The sequence below is a fragment of the Prionailurus bengalensis genome, chromosome C2 (genome assembly GCF_016509475.1).
Source record: "Prionailurus bengalensis isolate Pbe53 chromosome C2, Fcat_Pben_1.1_paternal_pri, whole genome shotgun sequence".
Classification (NCBI taxonomy): Eukaryota; Metazoa; Chordata; class Mammalia; order Carnivora; family Felidae; genus Prionailurus; species Prionailurus bengalensis.
In genome coordinates this window covers 57,923,434-57,946,953 of record NC_057350.1, presented here as the reverse complement: position 1 = coordinate 57,946,953, position 23,520 = coordinate 57,923,434, and the positions used below count along the sequence as shown (strand labels likewise).

The 23,520-nt window shown below is 40.5% G+C and overlaps 1 protein-coding gene and 1 long non-coding RNA gene across 2 annotated transcripts; one reads left to right on the top strand and one right to left on the bottom strand.

Annotated features, from left to right (window-relative positions):
• Positions 1-244: 244 nt before the first annotated feature.
• Positions 245-17,547, bottom strand: LOC122491417. The gene is made up of 3 exons (XR_006299353.1): positions 17,450-17,547; positions 10,355-10,476; positions 245-405 (listed from the first exon to the last, which is right to left on the bottom strand). It is a non-coding gene; the product is annotated as an uncharacterized LOC122491417 (long non-coding RNA).
• Positions 17,548-18,115: 568 nt separating this feature from the next.
• LOC122491416 lies at positions 18,116-19,778 on the top strand. The gene is made up of 2 exons (XM_043594093.1): positions 18,116-18,516; positions 18,746-19,778. Exons 1-2 carry the CDS (start codon positions 18,283-18,285, stop codon positions 19,058-19,060), a joined length of 549 nt encoding a protein of 182 aa, XP_043450028.1. The 5' UTR covers positions 18,116-18,282; the 3' UTR covers positions 19,061-19,778.
• Positions 19,779-23,520: the final 3,742 nt, after the last annotated feature.

Here is a 23,520-nt window from a genome sequence, read left to right as displayed (position 1 = left end):
GGGGACTGACATTCCAAAATAATACATAGCACTTAGATATACATGAAACATAGAGAAGATATTTCTGATATTATACCACCCAGGTGCTGAGGATTGGTTTCAAATCCTTTTATTAAAAATATTTTTTAATGTTTATTTATTTTTGAGAGAGAGAGAGAGAGAGAGAGACAGAGTGTGTGCAGGGGAGGGGCAGAGAGAGAGAGAGGGAGACTCAGAATCCAAAGCAGGCTCCAGGCTCTGAGCTGTCAGCATAGATCCTGATGCGGGCTCCGACTCATGGACCTCGAGATCATGACCTGAGCTGAAGTCGGATGCTCAACAGACTGAGCCACCTAGGTGTCCCTCAAATCCTTTTTTAAGGGCGACGTCAACAAGGAGGAAAGCCTGGGCTCCTGCAAAAAGAGGCTGCAGAAGGAGACACAAGAAGGGGAAGAGTGAAGTGTTTGGCTTCTTCACAAGTTCACTTAAGGTTGACCCTTCCTGTTTTTCTATCTAAGAACTTGAGTGTCATCACCTTAGGAAAGACCTACAACCCACTGTCATCTTTGGCTATCTTAGATTTTGGTATTTACTTTTAGCACAGCTCATTATTACTTACTATCAGTTCCCTGGTGCAAGGAGCAAGGATCCTGCCTAACAGTCATCATTACATATGAAATTGGCACAGTGAAAATGATGGAACAAAGCACTGGCTTAAAAGCCATAAATTCTTTAAAGACTACACTAAATCCTTGTGCATCTATACAATGCTAGGTTACAGCTCTGCTACCGTAATTAAATGCTATATGAGGAAATGTAACAAGATATGTGGCCAAAGTAAAATGCTAACCTAAATAGGATCGTTAAAATGTAACCCAGGAAATAAAATTGGAAATCACTATTAGAACACTGCTCGTGTTACAAGATGTCAGAATCATGCATAATGCAAGAGTGGAACTGCTTACAGAGACTTTACACAAGAGAATTTAAACTTGCTTCTGTGGACATGAGGAACTGCTCTTTGAAGCATGGGCTCTGATGAGATTCTGCCCGGCTGTAACGACATTCCAAGGGAATGTTCTGTTTCCATCAGATGCATATTTATTTATAGGGTGCTGAATGAAGGCACATTCATACTACGTGGCAGATTGTACCTCCACCATATTTTTCATTAATCACCTTTTCTTTGGCATCTTCACCATTGCTTCATTATTGATCTGTTTTTTGAACCCTCTATGTGAATAAACCTACAATCGCAAAATTACCCATTGATCAATGTCAGCAAACACATTCCTGCAAACACAACCTTTAACTCTTTTTTCTCCGAACCCTCATTCCATTTCATCTCTTGGGCAAAGGCCTGAAAAAACAGATGATCCTTGTATTATTCCCTGAAGGTCAACAAATCCAGACTTTGCTTGGTTTACAAGGCTGAACATAAAGCCCATCTCAAAGAGAATACTTTTCCTCCATTGCTCAGATTTTAAGTCAAAAGGCCTTTCTTGCACGCTCTAACATTCTCCCTGTACTCTGTGTTGAAGACTGTCGATCACATGTTGGTTTCTGTTGCCCCACACTGAGAAATCACCTTCTTTGAATACTTGTGCCAAATACAAACATATTTATCCACACACTAACCTCTCTAATTTGGTCATAATTAGAGAAAGGGCTATTTAATTAGTGAAAAGTCTTAAATTATAGATGGCTGATTGCTTTCGAGTATATAAAGTAATAGCAGGAAATGACTAACAAAGTGTTGCCAAGTACAGGACCTGCCAGGCCTGTTTTAATGAATAGCTAAAGATCACTGAAATTAGCACATTAATTGTATGCATGTAAATTGCTTCTGCTAAGTGTATTAAAATGTTGTTCTCTTTGTAATCATGTTGAAATTACTTATTTGGTTAGTACGCTCTTTTCACAATTGTTCATGAAAGACGAGAAAGCGAACTTCAACATAGTCCCTGCCTAAATCGGAACACCACCAATTACATGCCTCCACATTTTATCGTGCATACCAACGACTCATGACCTATTTTTTAAAAAATTTTTTAATGTTTTATTTCATTTTTTGAGAAACAGAGAAAGAGTGCGAGCAGAGGAGGGGCAGAGAGAGAAACACAGAATCCAAAGCAGGCTCCAGGCTCTGAGCTGTCAGCACCGACACAGGGCTGGGACCCAAAATGTGAGATCATGACCTGAGCCGAAGTCGGTTGCTCAACCGACTGAACCACCCAGGCGCCCCGTGACCTATTTTTTAAAAACCCCAAATGCACATCTAATAAAGCCCATCTTCATTTCCTTGTCTTGTATCTCTCTTTCAGAATCTCATGGAGGGTAGGTAAGATACCACCAGGCTCCAGACTAACCTCCCTGAGTGTGAATCCCTGCACAGCTGTGTAACTTTGGGCGCATTGCTCAATAACTGAGCATTAGTTTCTCATCTGCTCTCCAAGATTGTTGTGAGAATTGAACGGATAAAATGATGTTTTGAAAACTTTTCTCAAACTTCCACAAGGACAGCAATCACCCCGGGGCACGTGTAAAACCGGCAGTTCCCAGGCTCCTTCTCTGAGGTCTCCGTGGCTTCTGATTCATGGGGAGCCGCCAGCCACCCCCGGAGATTCTAATCAGCTGAGAAACATAGCTGGGAAGCACCTGGTTCATCGTAGCTTCTCTTCGCTCACGTGCTGTGCACTGTGTATTTCATTAGTGAGCCAAGAAAAACAAAGGAAAAGTAGACTGAAGGTGCAGGAACCAAAAAAGTCATCAGAATATCCCTGACAGCTTTTTCTTCAGTGCCTCCTGGTACAGAGGAGTTCACCATCTTAGAGGGAGAGCAGTTTTCTCCACAGTTGAACAGTTCCATTGGTCCAAAAGACAAATCTCTCATTGTGCAGAAATCTGTTTCTTTTGAAGTTCTGTCCATTGTTCTTGTCCAATATTTGGAGCAACATGGAACAAGTCTGCTCACCTGCCCATTAGGACAGCCTTTGTAACACTGAAAGAGCCGTCTTATCTCCTTCTGGTTTTCTTTTTCCAAGCTAAATATACCAAGTTCCTTCATCCATTATTGGTCATGGAACATGGCTTCTATAGTTTTCACAATCTTGGTCACCTTCCTCTGGAGCCAACTTGAGACTGTCAGTTTTCCTCATAAAATGTGTTGTGTGATAGCATTGGGTAGAGTGCTATACATTTCTGAACAGAATAGAGATAAACCGTATTTCTATAAAAGATGCTCAAAATAGATTATCTGAAAAGAAGGGTGCACTGAGTTAAAAGAAAATTTCTAACTCCAGTTCTTTGACTTCCTGTGTGACCTTGGACGAGTCATTTAACATTTCCAGATTCTGAATGACCTGATCTGTGAAGCCAGTAAGGCAATATTCCTCTGCCTACTCGCTCACCTCATAGGGTCATTCAGAGGATAAAATACAAAAGAAAGAGGTTGGAATGATTTTGGGCTACTTTTATGATCAAATCAACAAAGCTATGTTCAAAATAATAGTTACTTAAAAATTAAGATATATTTTAAAATTAAGCAAGAGAAAATGATATATCACTTGCAAGCTCCATATAAAATAAAATGTATTAGATTTTTAACATTTTTTTCTCTTTTATAGAAAGTATATCACACATTGGTTCATATCAAGTTCATGTCAATTTAATAAAAATCCTTGATTTTTTTTTTTTTTTTTTGAGAATAACCAAGCCAGGTTATCTCAAGCTTGAAAACTGGAATTCTGAACTTTACTTAAAAAAAAAAAAATGCCTTTCATGCTTCTAGGATGAGGGTCAATAGCCAGGAGACTGGACTCTAACGTGAAATCTTAAAAACCTACCTGTTAGGTCTGAAGAGAGAATTGGACACCACCTTCATGTCTCTCAAGTTTGCTGGAATTCTCTTTAGAGAGGAAGGTGTGGTTTGCAGAGTTTCCTCAATTCATTTAAGAGATTTTATTGTCAATACTTTTCTACTCCTTTTTTTCTTTTTTCTTTGGTGTGATCTCAAGGTCAAGTTTAGAGTAAATGAGAAGTAGGTCTCTCACACAGTAGATTGGGACTTCGATTAATGGGAGAAATAAACTCATTATAAGAATGAAGATTTAGCCTTGCTGATGTTTTCAAATAATAATTACACAAGGACTTTTTTTTTGTCTAATGGTGAGAATAAAAAGAATACAAAATTACATACATATGGCATGATCAGAAGTATGCAAAATGTGTGTGAACACTTAGGTGAATAGAAAAATAAAGAACACTGGGAGGAAATAAACCAAAATATCAAAAGTGATTATTGCTTGTCAGTGAGATTGCAGGTGTTGTCTTGTCTTTATACTTGTTTATATTTTCCAAATTTCCTATAATAAGCATGTATTGCTTTTATAATCAGAAACAAGTTAGCAAGAAAGTGCAAAAAAGAACTTTGCTGCTAGGTGAAAAGTTGATGTTTGTATTAGAAACAAAATTTCACGAATACATTTTTTTTTACTGATGCCAACTCCGGAAGGTGGGAAAAGGACCTTCTTTTATTCTTCTCCCCATTTAATCTGACATGTAGGATCCTCTTTTAATGATAGATTTCAATGAGGGAAAGGCACCTGGGGCAACAATCAAGGGAGATTGCGTTACACTGTGACAAAATCTTTAGAAACGCTTTTCTGTCTGGGTCATCAAACAGACTGCAACAGGTGTAAGTCCTTTTTCTTTTTTAAAGTAATTTTCAAGCAGACTTCTCACACGCTGAGATACACGTTGATTATATTAATAAAAAAAACCCCTCTGACCTATTTCCAAATAGGATTCTCACTTCACATTAATTTTCTGGTCTTTTATCCAAATTTAGGAAGTCAGGTCAGTGGCACCTGACCATTAGAATTAAAGCTCCATAAAAGTAGGAACTATGCTTATTGTTTATTTTTAAAATTTATTTATTTATTTTGAGAGAGAAAGAGAGAGAGAGAATAAGTGGGGGAGGAGCAGAGAGATGGAGAGGCAGAATTCCAAGAAGGCTCTGTGCAGGAGCACAGAGCCTTACTTGGGGCTCGATCTCATTAACCGTGAGATCATGCATGACCTGAGCTGAGATCAAGAGCTGCTTAACTGACTGAGCCACCCAGGCACCTCTGTTTATTTTTAAATCATCTCCATGTCCTCAGCATCTAGCCCATGGCCTGACACTTAGTAAATGCCAGCCAAACAAAGAAGCAAGCCCTTAAACCTGCTGACCTGGGTACAGACTAGAACTCTCTTCCTTCCTTCTTGGGGCATTAGTTCTTGGGTAAAGGTCAGAGAAACCTTAACCTAGGTAGAGAGGAGTAAGACTTTGCTGTTACCTGAGCAAACTGGGGAGGAGCAGGTAGAGGAGGGCTAGGGAATCTGCCTGGAATCACTTCCACATGGAACTGTGGAGCTCTGGAACTGTGGATGATTTGGACTTTGGACAATAAATAGCAAAGACCGCTGTTTCAGGGATTTGAGCTTGTTCATTGTTTTTGGAAAAAGGTGGGTGAATTATGGATAGTTGTAAATTCACTCAGGAATGTTTAAGAAAGGGTTGGGATAGGAACTGGACTGACAAAGTGACAAGGACAAGTCGGTGGGCCCCATGTCCACAAGAAATAGAGATAGAGACTTTGGCCTAAGTAGTGATTTAGCAGACTGGTTGAGCAGAGCAAGGAGGGCCAGGTCTTGGGGAAAAGAAGCTCAGTGTGACTTCACATAGACTCCCCTTTTATTGAGCCTAAACTCTGTAACCATCTGACAGAGGTTAGGAATGGCCTGTGGCTTTGAGGTGTGGGAAAGGGCAGATGGGAGTCAAGTAGCTACCGCTGTTGGGCCATTTGGCCTGGGGAGGCTGAAAAAAAGAGGTGGATGGTGTGGGGTGGGCGCTAAGCGGCCTTGGCTGGCTAATCTGAGACAGTAAAGCAAACACACTTTGAAGGGAAGCGAGAAAGGCAGCTTGGTAACCACCGCATACCTGCAATTTGCTGACAGGCATATAACTCCTGTTCCAAAATTCCACTCCATGTAGCTTCTTATGTCTTAAATTACTGGCTGGAATGTGTGAGGATCCAAATGACTCACTGTGAAAGAGAGCTGAGTTTTCAAAGTTGGGGTTTCAAGAGAAAAACCACTTTGGTCCCCTGGGAGTGACAGAGGCACAAGAGTTTGTAATTGAGGTGCGGGATGATACACAATAATTTTAAGAGGCTTTAGGGTGTCAGCACCTTAATCTAAAGTAGTGACTCGAATGGTGGGATTTCAAGTACTGTGAGAAACTTGAGAGAAATAGGAATAGAGGCTTCTGAAATTCTCATGCCTGGGCAATCTGGACAGCTCCAGAGTAAGGCTAGATGTGGTTTCCAAGGGATTCTTCACCATGTCTTCAGTGATGAGGACACAGCATTGCTAAATTATCCCCATTCAGTGTTCCATTCTGTGCATCAGGAATCCTTTTGAACTAAAGTCACCAAATAGCCAATATGCTAGTCAAGTCAATTTTGTGCTGGTCAAGCTGATTCTTCTTTGAAATCCAAGTCCTCTGGCCTTGACCGTTGCCCTCCCGGGGCCTGTTGTAGATCTATTGACCTCCTTTTAGTGGTCCTACCTGTTATCTCTAGATTAACCATCTCCAAACACTGCTTCCATCATGGTTTTCTCCTGTGCAGTCAACTTTGATGGCTTCCCATGGAGCACTGGGTCTCGAGGTGTGGTTCTTGTGCCAGCAACATTAGCATTACTTGAAAAGTTGTGTGAAATGCAAATTTGGGGCCCAACTCCAGACCTACTGAGTTAGAAACTCTGGTGGTAGGGCCCACTGATCTCTGATGCATGCTGGAGTTTGAGAACCACTGCCACAGAGTTCCTCAACCTGGCATTCAAAGCACTGTCTCCTCTATGGTCTTATAACACCTGTCTCTTATATTTGGCATTTATTGATCCTGCCTTGTATTAGGATTTTTTCTTTGTGTAATCTGATCTCACCTTCAGAGATGTAAACTCTTTGAAGGCGTGGTCTGTGTTTTCTAGATTTGCTAACTTGTAAAATCATAAAGCTGGAAAAATACTATCTAATCTCTTCATTTTGCAAACCTTTCAATGGTACCATGTGCATGGTGGACATTCAATTAACAATTGCTGAATGAAGTAACATGCCCACGGGGAACATGGAGTTCGTGAATTAAGACTGCCGAGACTTCAGTGTCATCGCCTTAATTTAGATTGTCCCTTCTGGTACTCACTCTCTAAGGGTTTGTGAAAGCCTGGGGAAAGTCTTGGGTGCCTTTGCCAGTTTCCCCCCATGACCCCCCTGAATGGGCTTTGGAATTTGCTCACTGAATACAAGGCAACAGTGTTTTGAGATACAAATGGCAGCACAGTTGAATTAAGAAAATAAAAACAAAAACAAAATTGATGTTGTTTTTCTTATTGCTGCTTTGGGAGTCAGCATGAAATATGAATCTGCCATACACAAGAAATAATATCTTGCCTGAATATTTAAGGCATAAATACAAATTAATTGCAGTGCACAGCTGTTAATTATCAGGCTTTGGAGCATTCCAGGAGCAGTTGCTCATGAATACCTATTCAGCTAAAGATCCCTCACTTATTAGGACCTGATGACATTGACCATGAAGTTGTTGATGGGTTGCATCTGCATAGTCTAGAGGTCCAGGCTGCCAGGGGTCATTGCACTTGTAAGGGATAGGCTGCCACAGCAGAAACAGGGCATGTTTGGCTTAGGAAAGTACTCTTTCTCCATCTCAGGAATGTTTACACCCCAAAGAGGAGACTCTTGACTTCCACAAATGGTTTTGTGGTGACTCTTCTAAATGAATTGGGCTATGGCTATGGCAGACATCTGTGTGTATGCCACCATACCAAATTAATATGGCTGACTACATTCCCCATGCTGTACATTGCATCCCCATGGCTTACTGATTTTATAACTGGAAGTTTGTGCTTCTTGATCCCCTTTATCTATTTTGTTCCACCACCCTAACCCCATCCCTCTAGCAAGCACCTATCTGTTCTCTGTATCGATAAGTCTGGGTTTTGCTTTTTGTTTGTTTGTTTTGCTTTTTAGATTCCACGTTAAGTGAAGTCATGCTCTATTTGCCTTTTTATGATTTATTTTACTTAGCATAATACTTTTAAGGTCCTTCCATGTTGTCACAAGTGGTAAGATTTCATTCTTTTTTATGGCTGAGTGATATTCCACATACCACATATCATATATAGTGCATCTTCTTCTTCAATTCTTCCATTGATGGATACTGAGGTTGTTTCCATTTCTTGGCTACCATAAATAATGCTGAGTAGACAGACAAAGGGGTGCACATATCTTTTTAAATTCATAATTTTCATTTTCTCCAGGTACATATCCAGTAGTGAAATTGCTGGGTCATATGGCGTTTCTATGTTTAAGGTTTTGAGGAACCTTCATACTTTTTCCAAAGCGGCTGCACTAATTTAAATTACAACAGTACACAAGGGTTCCCTTTTCTCCACATGCCAACACTTGTTATTCCTTGTCTTCTTGATACTAGCCATTCTGACAGGTGTGAGGAGATAGCTCACTGTGGTTCTGATTTGCATTTCCCTGATGATGAGTGGCTTATCTTTTTACTATAGGTCAAGTTCATTAAAACAAACTCACATGGACTTTCCTAATTATGTTTGTGGTGGTTGTGCCGGGATTTGGTTTAAATAAGAGTGCTGCTATTTGTTTGTGAAGTTTCAGGGTAATTATAGCGATTGCAGTTTTGGGACTGCTGGCCTGGTTTTGCCAGTCTTAAGATTGGTCCTTCCTGCTCTCCAGTTTCCGCTGCACCCGCACCCACCATCATGAGCACAGATTGTTCCCCGAGCCTTCTAGGCTCTCTGTGGCCAGAATTTGAGACCTGGGATGGGGGGCATTTAAGGAACTCTAACTCAACACATTTGTTCCTCAGCATCAAGTTAGTTCGGCGTCTAGTCTGCCTTTGCCTTCCGCCATATTTCCAGAATCATCTATGTCTCTTTTTCTTTTGGGTTCAGTGCACTTCTTGTACTGGTTCCTGTCTCAGGAATTTGCCAAGCTTTCCCAGGTCCTCCCAGAACTTGCCATCCCTCCTCCCTCTCGGCCACCAGGGCGCAACCCTGGCACCATTGGCTGACTGAAGCTCCACCGTCACAGATTAGGCTGTCTGATGCTGCCTGCCTGAGTCTTGGGACCTGTTTTGCTTCTGAATTCCTTGGCACCATGCTGTGCTTTCATATTGAGTGAACTTCCGCTATTTCATGTTTGCCTCCTGATGCCAATTTCCTAGCTGCATTATCGGCTCTTATGTACTGCCATATTTTTTAGCTACTTTGTTCTGCCTGCCAGACTGGACATTCTCCCAGCACCTGCAGCTGGGCCATACTCCCTGGTGGCTGGTCTAGTGTCAGGTCCCAGCATCTTCCATCATGACCTGCCCAGACCCAGTTTAACAAATCAACAACTATGAAGTATGTCCTTCAAAATGTTTATGTTTCAAATACATTGTTTAATCATTTTTACTCCAGTTAGGTTGTGCTACATTTAAAGAATTATTCCCACACTTTTTTAGTACTCTATGTGAATTGTGAAAATGGTTGCCTTTCCCCATTTGCGGGTCTTTTAAGTAAAATGCAAATCAACTTTGCTTTTAACGGAAATTCTGAGCAAAATTCTTTTGTGAAGAATTAAAAAAATTTTTTATACATTTTCATTTTTGAGAGACAGAGAGAGACAGAGTATGAGCGGGGGAGAGGCAGAGAGAGAGAGGAGACACAGGATCTGACGCAGGCTCCAGGCTCAGAGCTCTCAGCCCAGAGCCCGACATGGGGCCAAACCCATGAACCACGAGATCATGATCCGAGCCGAAGTCGGACACTCGATCAACTGAGCCACACAGGCACTCTGCAAGAAATTTTATATTTAACGGGACTATAATCTGATAAAATTGTTCCCATTTCTGCCCTGATGTCCAAGACAGGAACTCTGGGCCTAATTATTGTGTTTATCATCCTCGGTGTTAAGCTACATATGAGGAGCTGAAGAATGGGCAAAAGCAAAGAAAATATATGTGTGCGTGAATGTGCACGTGTGCATGTGTTGTATTAGGAGAGTGAGTGGGAGTGAGGTGAGGACGGGAAAGCAGATATGTCTGTTTGACAAGTGTTATGGGCTTCCTGTTAATGTAATAGTTATTGATGGTGCGAACACTTGTTATGGTGTTCTCATGTGTTCTAGTGTGCTAGTAAGTACTTGGATTAGCTCACTGAAACCCTCTTAAGTAGGTACTAATTTTGTTTCCACTTAGCATGAGAGAAGATTGAGGTTTAGAGAGGTAAATTAACTTACCTGAGTCCACACAGGAAATAATTGCTAGATTAGAGGGTTGAACTCCAGCAGTGGAACTCCAAATTTGTATCATCCTGATTCTATTGTTTTCCTCTTTTTCACTATGGTGCTTCCAGATTATTCTTATAGGGCCAGAGAATAGAGAATATAGGAGGAAAATAATTAACATTTATTAGTTATAATTTTCAAAGGGTTTTTACATTAATCTTCAGAAACAGATAATTCTTGTCTCCATTTAAGAGGGCAAAAGAGAGACTCAGAAACAATGACTCTATATTACCAAATGTAGCTGTAGTTTACTATTGCATTATGGGAGTCTACCACATTATCCTGACCGTGGACGTTGGATTGTTTTCCAGGCTTTTTGTATTGTATATAGCGTCTCTGTAAATATACACATATTTTTCTCTCTCTCTCTTTTTTAAATGTTTGTTTATTTTTGAGAGACAGAGACAGAGTGTGAGAGGGGAAGGGGCAGAAAGAGAGGGAGACACAGAATCCAAAGCAGGCTCCAGGCTCTGAGCTGTCAGCACAGAGCCCGATGCAGGGCTTGAACTCATGAATGGTGAGATCGTGACCTGAGCCGAAGTCAGACGCCCAACCGACTGAGCCCCCCAGGTGCCCCTACATACACATATTTCTAATGCACATTTTGCATGACCTTTTATCAGGTATACACCTAAGAGTATATATGTTAAAAATGAACATTGAAGACAACGAATAAAAAAGAAGGCCACGAATGGAGCAATGATGACAGTTATGGACAACGATGAGTGTCATGAGCCAGTAATTTTTATTAAACGAATTCTGTGAACCTGGGCTAAAAAATTTGTCGGTAAACCTGAGGTCTCACCTTTCCCCCCAGAACAATTACCTGACTTGGTGACTTGTCTAGGACGACGGAGTGGTGGAACTGGAACTAAATCGAAGTTCTATAGTTATAGACAGTTCTTAGTCCCATCCGATTTCTACGCGTGAACATTATCCTCATCATTCCACCTGGGTGGGCTGACAACTACAGACTTCACAGGTTCAGAGGGGAGATAATACACCACTGATTTGCAACCCTGTTTTTGCAGAAGAGATTTGGTTTTGAGAAATTACTCGAGTGTTGATATTGCTTCACCCATGGGCCTGTGTGCTGTTAAGCTTGAAATGAAAAGAATGGCTTCGTGGTTTAGTTTTATGAGGGAACCACAGCCATAGAGTTATGATCCAGTGCATATAACATTGAAGGATAACAATTTAAACTCCAATAACTCTTGCCATATATCTTCACCAGAAGGTCTCAAAGAGTTTTATGAGAAATTATAGACTAAGAATTTGGAAGAGTTATGTGCAATTCATGGTTAAAAAAGGAAGTGCTAAAGTTTTCTGGAATGTTCCAAGGCTTTCATTAGAGAAGGCATGGACCATGGGTCTCTTGAGCCCAGGACCATTGACTCTTTGGCTAGGAACCCTGGCAGGAATAGATGTGACCAAACGATTTAGTGATTCTGAATGGCTTCAACTTGCTTTGAGTGGCAATATTACTTTTCCTGTGGCCTTGCTGATTGAAGAAGGACATAGAGGAGCCAGCATGAGTTGATTCCCCAGAAACTTTAATAAACAGTGATACTGTTGCGGTCATATTAATACAGCTTCTGTAATATACTCTCTGATTAGTGTTTCTCCCACTTTAATTGGGATTCTAAGCACCATAATGATGTGAGCCAGCTGAAGTTTTTAAACAGTACAGATATAAATGGTTATCCTAAATTATATTTAGGAGAAACTCTACTTGAACTATTTAGCTTAATAAATAAAGACACCAAATTAATATAGGCTATTTTAAGACCAAGCATGTAATACTATAAAACTTTGGTGATCTGTATGCTTTCTGTTGGCTGGCCATGGGATTTTTAATTGAATTACTACAGAAAATTCAGCTCAAAATATTATCAGATTTAACCACCCACTGAGTGTGTTGTTATTGTTTTATTAGACTAAATCAAAGGTTACCACAGCTCTTTTCTGCACTGACTTTCAGCCCAGAGGGGTAAAGTCTTAAAACGAGATGATGAAATTTTAGAAAAGAGCAAGAACTTAATGTGGGGATAATAGTCACATATTTTCTTGAGAAAAATGAAACTGCTTCATGGCTACTTTATATAATAACATTCCTAGCTTTTTAATAGTTAGTGTCCATGACATTCATGTTCTGAAGTTTGTAACTGGTCTGAGGATGAGACTGAAGGAAATTGTCAGGGGACAGAGGTGCCCCTGGAGAAGAAACCCATTGGCAAACCCAGTGTCAACAGTATCCACATTGCAAGCACACTGCTTTCTGGCCATATCATCCCCAAAGCTCAAAGTGTAGGTGGGATGGCAGCATGGCTGGAGGAATCAGCTCAGCAGATAATCATTTCAGAACGTATACATCTTTATCGGCTTGCATGTGGTTAGGAATGCACCTCCCCCACTTTTTAATCTGTTCCAAGAATGTGTGTGTGTCTCATCTTTCAGTGGATCTCAAAGTGCAGTTCTCCAAACCAGCAGCACTACCCAGGACCTTGTCAGAAACGTATATATATGTGGTATGTGGTACACACACACACACACACACACACACACACACACACTCAATGGAATAGTACTTGGCGATGAAAAAGAATGAAATCTTCTCATTTGCAACAACGTGGATGGAACTAGAGTGTATTATCTTAAGCAAAATAAGTCAGTTAGAGAAAGACAAATACCATATGATTTCACTCCTATGTGGAATTTAAGAAACACAACAGATGAACATAGGGGAAGGGAAGGAAAAATAAGATAAAAACAGAGAAGGAGGAAAACCATAAGAGACTCTTAAATACAGAGAACAAACGGAGGGTTGATGGAGGGGAGGTGGGTGGGCGGATGGGCTAAATGGGTGATGGGCATTAAGGAGGGCACTTGTTGGGATGAGCACTGGATATTATATATAAGTAATGAATCACTGGGTTCTACTCCTGAAACCAATACTACACTGTATGTTAACTAACTTGAATTAAAATTAAGAAAAAAAGAAATGTATACTCTAATGTGCTCATCCAGACATACTAAAGCAAAAACATCGGGAGTGGACCCCAACAATCTGTGTTTTAAAGGCCCTTCATGCTTCATGTAATTCTCATGTCTGCTAATGTGAGAAAACACCTGATTTAAATTCTGTTGATCATTTTTTTTTGTTTGTTTTGTTTTGTTTTTAATCAAAGAGCAGGTTTCCCATTGTTGGATTCATAGTAGGCTCTCAATAAATGTTACCATGAAAATGAAAATACACTTAATTGGTCATGCAACATTCTGCAATGTTTACCATCATATTTTAGTCTCTTTGTTATTGTATACTCAGGAGTGAGCACTTGCCCTCACAGATTATTCATTTTCTTTCCCTTTGAGACTAGCTCTTCAGCTATTCATTTAATATGAAAGGTCATCTTCAAAGAAAATTGTTGTCTGAGGCTTCCGTTTTTAATTCTCCAGAGAGCCACTGAGACGCAAAGTTAGTTCGTGCCAATCATTTCTTTCCCATTTTTAAAGAGGGCCAGTCAGTTCACTGTCAATGATGATTAGTGAGATTTTTCTCTAGTCTCTTCTGCAGGACTATCCAGAAGTTCAGTGGCCAAGAGTTTGTTGTTTTAGGACTTCTAAGTTGGCTTCATCTCTGCCTAGGCAGCAAATTCATCCAAGGGCTTTAATACTCTCAGCTTTGCTTCAAGTAATATGTGAAAATGGGGGAAAAAATCAATCACAAAGAAAGCTGAAATGCAACAGGTTTATGAAGACAGAGGGACTCAGAGTGAAACATGTGAATTCACTTGTATTATATACCCAATAATTTCTGATGTGGGAAATCCAGGGGATCATGGGCCCCAGATGCAGTGAGATTGATGTGGTATAAATCTCTTACCTCTTGTCAGGCAATTGACTTCTGTGGGTTGAAAAACATCCCTGCCTATGAGCACATCTAGCCCTCGGGGCAGGTTCCCAGGTAGGGACACTAAAAGAAAGTGTCAAGGCCTGGAGCTGGGTGTATGTTCTATGGGAACGAGAATGCTGACTGTGGGTAAAAACTTAGGATGCAGGCATCACTTAGAGTTTGGGGAGGCTCCTCATGGAGCAGGGGTGGGGGAGGGGTAGTGATGGGCAAGGAGTGCTGAGAGTCTACCAGCAAGACAGAGAAGTATGGTATAGTCTGGAGGAAAGTGTGTTTGCAGGAAGCCAGGGATCTGAGTAGGACCTCCTCCTCTAGCTTTCCTTGTAATTCTCATGGGGATGTGGGTGGCGAATGCTTCTAGAATTATGCTGGGTGGTGCTAATCATGGCCTGAGGAGCTCTTTCTTTCCTGAGTGAAACTTGCTACTCTGGTCACAGGCTTTGAACTGGTAACTGGATTTATTAATTCTGAGCCCTGGCTATAGCTTCTTAATTTTTGTCTCCCAAACTCCAATTGCTTGTTCATTCAGAGACGGAAGGGGGTGAATTGGCCTCTAGAACCCCTGCTCTGGGGGGCAGACCAAACAACTGCATTGTGAAGTCCACAACCACTGACCACCTTCCAGGGGCCAGGCACCACAGAGACACTAGAAATCATGTGAGAAGCGAGAGTTTCTGCGTTCAGGGAGCACGGAGTCTAGTGAAGGACATAGATATCTAGACAGCCTACAGTTTGATGGGATAATTTTTGTAAGTATCGAATGTTACCTAAATGGAATTAAATGTGTTTTCTTTCTGCTTGAGGAAGTCAGCTAAGTCTTCTAAGAAGAGGTAATACTTATAGCTAGGCCAGGTAGTGAAGAGGGGAAGGGGCATTGTAGGCAAAAGGAGGAGTGTTTGAGAAAGTCTGATGCCTCCAAGAAATGGCAAGTGGTCGGTGAGTGGTAGACGTGAAGCGAGACAGAAGACAGGGAGTCAGATACCAAGGGCCAGCATCTTGCTGGGGGACTAGGGAGCACAGCTTTAAGTAGGAGCATGACAGGTTAGGTTTGTTTTAGAAAGATCATTCTAGCTCCTTTGTGGAGGGTGGGTCAGAGGGAGTAGAGCCTTGTCAAAATACAGTTGAGGCATGATGAACACCCGACCCACGGCCGTTGCCAAGGCAGTGAAGAAGCCAGGTTGGCTTTTAGAAGCTTGAATTTGTCTCGGTGACTTCTCTTCTATAGTCCTAGCCCCACCTCTTCGGGGGCATCTAGGGCTGCTGCTTCTGCAGATGCTGCCTGCATAGTTGTTTCTGAGAGAAGGTGCAAATTAAACCTGTGCCCGAGTTCCCTCATTTCTTAACAGCAGCTTTCTTCTCTCAAAGATTTTACCAATCTCTTCTAACAGTATGGAACTGAAGCTAATTACAAAAAATTCCATGCTAGTGTATTGGTAAATAAATTCTGTACTTGGATACCATTTTTTTTTTTGTGACAAGCAATATGATTTTGTACTTTGACATGTAATTTAAATGGCTTACATCGAATGCTTTAATTCATTTGTGAAACTTTTATTGACATTTACTATGTGAAGGCACTATTAGTTGCACTGAGGGGTAACTTAAAAAAGTATTAGACTTCCTCTTGCAGAATGTGCCAATTCTGGTTTATTTTTACAACCACAAACCAAGGAACTTTCTAATAGCATTTGGTTCTTTCATTCATTTATTTACTCATTCATCTATTAATCCGTCAGTCAACAAATATTTGTTAATCATCTACTTTGTGAAGGTGAAGTAATGACATGAGGAACACCTTAGGGGTGGAAGTAAAAAATAGAACAGAGAGTTCTGGATGGACCTCACAGTTCTCAGAAAGCCCAGAATATGAAATAACCTCAGGGCTTTGGTTACTTAATCTTTAATAGTAGGGTCACTTTCATTATTAAAGAGCATCTTGGATTAGGAAGTGAGGTTTTAACTTCTTAGATAACCTATCCTATCTCTGCCCCCATTTTCCTCTGGTAATTACTTGAAACTTTTAGTCATTGGACTGTGCACTGTGGAACTGTATTCACAAGGCCACAATAATTTCAAGAAATGAATCATGGAAGTATTTTCCATTACCTATCTATAGGATTTTCTCCTCAGTCAAAAAGGGACCAAATTGTATGCTTTCATAGGCAGGTGTGTAGAAAATATTCAGTCTACTCCATACCCTTACCAATTGATGGGTCTACTTGAAATTGGCCAGTTTCAGAATTCAGCTCCCAGTTGTTTGTGTAAATGACTAAGGGTCATCAGAAACCATCTTAGAAGTACAACATACCCAGACATATTTTGATCTCTTCCTCGTTTCAAGCCCCTCTTTTAATTGAAAAAGCTCTTTCTCGTTCTATAGTTTCCTACTCCTCTGTGGAAAGAGCACTTGCTAGGAATTAAGTGACTTGATTTCTAATCCTAGCTATACTGCTAACTCATTATATGACTTTAGCCAGGGCTTGGCATACTATATATAGCTTGCTGCTAAATCTGACCTACCACCTATTTTTGTAAATAAAGTTTTATTGGAGCACAGCCATGATTATTTGTCCACTTATTCTTTTGTGCTACCATGCAGCGATGAATATTCATGATAGGACCATTAGACCACAGAGCCTAAATAAAATGTTTACTGTGTGGCCCTTTATGGAAAAAGTCTGTCACCCTCAACTTTAGGCAGGGTCATTATTTTACTTGAGGTTCCCCATCTGTAAGTTTGGGGAATTGGATTAGGTTGTCCCCAAGGCCTATGTCATTTTTAGTGTTCTGTCGCTCTATCATTCTTCCTACAGAGCAGCCTCGTATCAATCTTTGTACGCTGGGATATAAACCTATTCATATTTACTTCACTTAATCAATTTATGAAGCACTAATCCTGGCAAGTCACTGTAGAAAACTAACAAGTCTGAGTCTCTGCCTTTGAGAAGCTTATAATCTGGTTAGAAGATATAGTTATTACAAGGATTAGAAGTTAAATTATGACAGAAGGTAGTAAAGGATAACGTACCAGAATAAGTGATGATAATTAAATGAATTCAAAGGAGAGAGATGATTATGGGGTGAGATGACTAGGGAAAACCTATAGGGGAAAGTGGGCTGTTTTTAAGAATAGTTACCTCCATGGTCCCATAAAATTTTGGATCAAGTGTCCTTCTAAAGTAGTAGTTTTCAGATTTTAGAGTGCAGGTTCCTGGGGAAAAAATGCAAATTCCTGCAAGGAAGCGTTAGAAGTTCTGATGTTAGGTCTGGGATACATCCCAGAAATCTGCTTTTTCAAAGAGCACCCCTGGTGATTCTGATATACACGGAGAATTTTCTTACTTTTAAAAATACTGCTTTGGAAATTTGGTTAAGTTGCTAAATACTGTTTCTGTAGAGGAATTCATGCTAGGCTTGGCAGAGTCTTATTAAACCGTAGATTTTGTGTGACTAGGAGGGGCTCCACTGTCCATGGAGCAATTATTTTAATGATTTTCTCTCTCCTTTTAGGAAATCTGTGATCTCCTAGGCCAAGAAGAAGAAACTGAGGACTATCTCTGAAAGCCATTGAATTCCTTAGTTAAATCCAGAGGGAAAGTCTGAGATCAATATGGCTGTTGTGTCTGTGATAGTTGAGGATAAATTATTGGAAAGAGACAGGTACTAACTACTTCCTTTTGCATTTGACTCTTGGTCCTTTTTTTGTGAGCTTTTTGTTCCTGAAAAGCTGGCTTGGGTCAACGTAGTAAGTAAAAAAAAAAAAACCCTCAATGAAAGAAGCTGGGAATCTCCAATCTCCATCCCAAAACATGTCGCTGATGACTTGAACATATCACCAGATACTCAAGATACAGACGGCAGCTTCCACCTATGGGAGAATGACCCTCTGAAGAGAAACTTGGAATCATCATCAGAGCCATTGGAGGGGACATCTGAGAGTCATGTGGGTGAAATTTTACAAGACCCTGTCATGCCTCCAGTCCAGGGTAGAAAGTTAGATCCACTTCCGAAAACGCATAGACGTCTTAAGAAGGCTGTAAGGACAAAGAGAATGAGGAAGAGCAGGAGGAAGGAGAAGGTGGAGACCCACCATGCCCCCATCCTTCCAACACCTTTTGTGCCACCACAAAGTGAAGATGAGGTGGTAGACACAAAGCCGGCTGTATTCAGTGCTCAGGAAGATGATCCTGACCTTCCCAGTGAGGTAGGGATGAGGCGTGGGGTGGCGAAAGTCTGGGCTTGCCGTGTTTTCCTAGGAAAAATAATGACAGCCCTTCATCTGGAATGGAAGGAGGTGGGGGATGAAGAGCTAGGGGAACAAACTGGGATCCCTGGGCCCAGATAAAGCATGAAAGAACTGGCTCAGAGGGTGATGTCCTTTCTGCGTATGTGTGTTGGCGTTGAAGGCTTTAACTTCTCTCTTCTACTTGCAGGACAGGTTACAGAGTCAGCAGGATAAGGGCGCATGTGCGATGCATCAGGAGTGTCAGATACAGCCCTGTGAGCTCTCAGTGTCCCAGGAGCCGGGGCCGTCTTCTCCGGCAGTGACATCCTTGGCATCACCACCACGCTGCTTTGGTCGCTTCCTAAGCTGCGTCTGCCAGACCTTCTTGAGGTCTAGGAAGCAGAAGGCCCCCAGAAGAGAGGACACCAAGCAGGCTGGGGCAGGAGGTGATGCTAAGGCTCTAAGACCTGCCCTGCTGAGGGGTCTGGGCAGAAACAGAGTGCAACCTCATGAAAGCCTGTAGCAAGTTGATGCCGATATGGCTTCTCCCTGTGTTTCATTTTGTAATTTTCCCCGTGTTGTTCCTGTTGGTCGATTCTTGTTTATCAAAGATGAACGTTTTTGCTCTGCTTTTTTGCTGAGATCCTTAAGCCTGAGGAAGTGGTAAAAGCAAAGTAACTTTGAAGATTTTAACACTTTACCCAGTAGTGGGATTGCTTCCTACTTCCTCCCATTAGGCTGAAGTGGAATTCACTACAGAGCAGCGGTTCCCAAAATTCATGCGGGTGTCGCTCATGTCTTCGGTTAGCTTAATTCTCACTGCCTTCTCTGAGGATGGAAGCCATACCATCTCATCATTTTGATGTGTCTCCAGAATCAACCGCCAAGTGGAGACTCCTCATGTCCAGCTCCTCTCATTGTCTTTTACCTTTGGCTAAGAGATTCATGTTGCATTCCTCATCCTCAGGACTTTATTGAAATTCTGACACTCCCTACCTGATTTAGAAATGTCTCAGGGAGTGGTCGTTGCTCTTTTGCTCGCATAGGTAGCGCTACCACCTCCTGCATCTCTAACCATCCTCTGGTTTTCTTTTTGTCACTTGTTAGTAAGATACCTGGCCCTTACTTCTCAAGTGTTCTGTATTAAGAACCTCGTCACATAAGGTGATGGGCTCCTTTCCTTGTTATTCTTTAGCCAGATTCACAGAATCCCGAGTTCTGAGAACCCTAAAGAAAATAAGTACTTAGAAAAAAGTTCAAGATTATTTCATTCCCTGTTGTTGTCCCAGCATACTAGGTTACTCCTCTTCCCAGGACATAAACTAAGAGTTTAAATTAATTTTACACCCTCCTTTGAGAGAGTAGGTTTAAGGTGAATTTGAGAGTTTTCCTGTAGCTTTAATGACCTGTTGTTATTTCCCACATGTCCCGGTTTTTCTGATTCATATAAGAATAATCAATAAAAGTACAAATAGAAATACATGTGTAAAGTATCTGCATTGGAAGGAAATTGTACAATTTCTTCCTCCTTTAGGACTGACCCCAATGGTTACTGCACTAGAATTGGAGAAGATAACCAATGTGTTTGTTTTGTTCTTTCTTGCCTGGAATCGGGCCTGGTGCTGTTGGAAGAATGAAGTTGGGAAGGGAATAGAATGAGGTGCAGGAGCAGTGGCGAAAGATCCCAAAAGCTGCCTTGCGAGTAATTGGTAAAAACCACCCTGGAGGGAGTCTTGCGATGTGACGAGGATCTCAAGTTAGAATGAGAAATTTTATGAAATGTCATACTCCATGTTTGGAGTAAAATGGGACAGCTTTCTAAAGTCAGTGATGCTTTGATACCTTTAGTTGTCTAAAGAGTGGTTGATTGTTTAGAGAGTATGGCATTTTAATAGAGCTAGTTGAGCATTATAAATGGGCTCAAGGTATTACATGAAATTTCAAATTATCCAACTGTATTTATGCACATATTTTCTCAGTGTTATATAAGAAATGTGTTCCCAGGCAAGGCACAGTGTACGTAAAGTCCTGAGTCATGGAGCCTATTATTAAAAGCTCAAAAGAAGGTAGATATTAGTGTTGTCATTAAGGCTTTGTTATTGTTATTGTTTCTTATTATAAGATATTTTAGGATGAGCTGTTCTTTCATAGAAAAACTATTAGTTTCAACCTGGTTAGCCATATGCCCACTCCCATTTACAATGGTGATTTTCACACAAAGCTTACTTATTCCAAATTTAAGATTCATATTACAGATAAGGGAAGATCTGTATAAGCACTTAGTCCTGAAACTCTTTTGCGCATGTGTCTTGACCGCCCACTCACAAACAGGGGAAAGGGTGTCCAATACTCCTAAGCTGCATTTGAAAAGAAAAAAGGATATGTTCTCAGGTTTCAGACTTTGTGTTGCTATCCTCAGAGTCTGAATTATTAAATATGGTTTCTGTCTTAATAAAGTTGTTTTTTCAAAATATATTTAGAAAAGTATTATGGCTGTGTCAAAGTAAAAACAAATTAAAAATAAAACCTACTACTATTGATGAGAGATAAAGCATGGGTCTCATTTAAAAAAAAGTTGTTTCCCTCCCGGCAGATAAACAGATACTGTAAATGTGTTGTAAATGTCAGTAATTGACAAATATAAAGATGACCACATTTAATATATTTAGCTCCCTGTCTTTCTCATGGGAACTCCCAGAACTAGGTAGGTGGCAGGTACCCTCAGTGCTGCAAGTTGAGTAAGCTGAGATTAGGCAAGCTGATTAAACTTTTCCAGTGATTTTTCTAAGAACACTCATTAAAGCTGATAGGGAATCATAATACAAATTCTTTAAACAGATTATTTAATCACTCATCTGTGGTTTTATCTTCTAAATGTGATTGTTTTTGCTCTGGTTCTTATCCCAATGTTCCATCCTGAAACACTTCTTGCTGACCATTTTGTTTTTGTCACCTTGTCCTCACACTACTGTCCAAATTCCAGCTAATGTCATCTTTACTCACCTGGAAAATGTTAACATGAAAAAAAAATCTGGTTAATGTAAAATTACAGAGAACCCTTAGAGAGGGTTTACTTATTAACCGAGCTTTAACAGAAAACGTTGAAATTATCTAGTCCTTATTATCAGAGGAACCTGAAACAAAGAAATTAAGTCGTTCTCTCAAGGTAGCATAGCTGGTTAGTGGCAAAGCTAAAACAAACAATAGCTAACATTAGATTCAATATTGTACATTGTATCTATCTTCTGTGATCTTCAAGCAGTCTGCATGGGGTTGATATTAATATTTTAATTTTACAAATTAGACCATTTAGGGGTGCCTGGTGGCTCTGTTGAGCGTCCAACTCTTGATTTCAGCTCAGGTCATGATCCTAGGGTTGTGAGATCAAGCCCCTCATCGGGCTCTGCACAAAGCATGGAACCTTCTTGTAATTCTCTCTCTCTCTCTCTCTCTCTCTCTCTCTCTCCCCCTGCCCCTTTCCCTTATATGCTCGCTCTCTCTCAAAAAAAAAAACCCAAAAACAAAAACAAAAAACAAAACAACAAAACAAACAAACAAAAAACTCCCCCCAAAACAAAAAATCCCCCGAACCAAAAAACCCAAATGAAACCATTTAAGTTCAGAAATGTCCTGGTAAGTCCAGATGCAGAATTCAAACCCAGATTTGTTAGTCTCTGAAACCCACAGTCATTGCATTCTACCTCTCAGTATTACTTACAATCTTATAAAAATCTCTTTGTTTCCAGTCTAACTCTGTAATGTCAAAAACATGCAATTTCTCATATTTGCCAAAATTTATATTTCAGCTTTAATGCGTTTATAATAAATATAGTTCAATTAAAAAAAAAGTCCAGTTAAAAAGATTGTTTCTTCCAGGTAAAATTTTTGTACTGGACAGTAAATAATAAAATAGTTAACCTACGTGTCATTGATAAAATAAAATTGCAGTGTAATATAAACACAGTTTTAGTCATTACAACCAATTAAACCAAGACAATTACTTAACTGAAAAGTGATTAAGAGAAAAAGGAATAGCACATAAAGGAGGGCCCTCGACTTGACAGGGTCACAAGACAAAGTACAGCAAAGATGAATTAGGCCCCGTAGAAAGCTAATGGACGTGAGTGTTTCTAAACTGTTTTCAGGTGAATGGTTTGGGACTCGGGTAGCAGAGAAGCTCTTCTGTGTAACCCAGTGACCCTTGAAATAAGTGACTATATTTCTGCTAATGAACTCCAGGCTTTAAATAAGAAATTTGAATTTTCTCACGTTTCAGAACATTCTTTTCATTCTTATTTGACAAGGCCTCTTCAAGACAAATAGAAGAACAGCAAAACTAGTAGATTTGAGCCACTGGACTGCGTGGTCAAGGAATGTTCTTCATTTTTTTTCAAACTCAAGATGCGAGGACAGCCATTGTATGTGGGAAAATGGAGGTGTGCGGATTTCCTGGGCTAGAAAGAATTGCAGCACTGCTCCCATCATGGAACCTTCGTGAGGAACTATCTCAGACACACGGTTATGACCCTGATTCCTAATGCTAGAGGAAGTCTTTGAGTATCATCCTTGTTTCCCTCCCTTCTTCCCCACCTTGGGGATTTGAGTCAGTCCTGCAAAATTGGTGAAAGGCCAGAAAGGCGATTTCAATAAGAAGTTTAAACAGGCTACAGGAACGGGAAACCTCAAAACAGATTAAAGTAACTTTTACGCAAGTTCCATAATTTTAGATGAATTCGAAATTCTGAAATTTTATTACAAATGATTTCTAGTGTGAACTTGACTTCTTTCCCAGTTATAATTACCATTTGATTCTAGGATGCCTGTGAAAGTACACAGTGCTGGATCATTACAATGGTAGCCCTTCTGGTGAGCAGGATAGTAGATCCATTCACAGAAAGGGATGAAGCGGTAACTGGGAGTTTTTATAACTACCATGAGAGATATCCCCTAAATATCTGTCTCTTTACATGGAAAAAAGCGGAA

What these genes read in the sequence shown, in the direction of transcription:
- LOC122491416 (XM_043594093.1), top strand. Translation starts at nt 18,283, where the DNA reads ATGCCTCCAGTCCAGGGTAGAAAGTTAGATCCACTTCCGAAAACGCAT. An exon ending in ATCCTGACCTTCCCAGTGAG is followed by an intron (nt 18,517 to 18,745) that starts GTAGGGATGAGG and finishes TTCTACTTGCAG; the next exon opens with GACAGGTTACAGAGTCAGCA.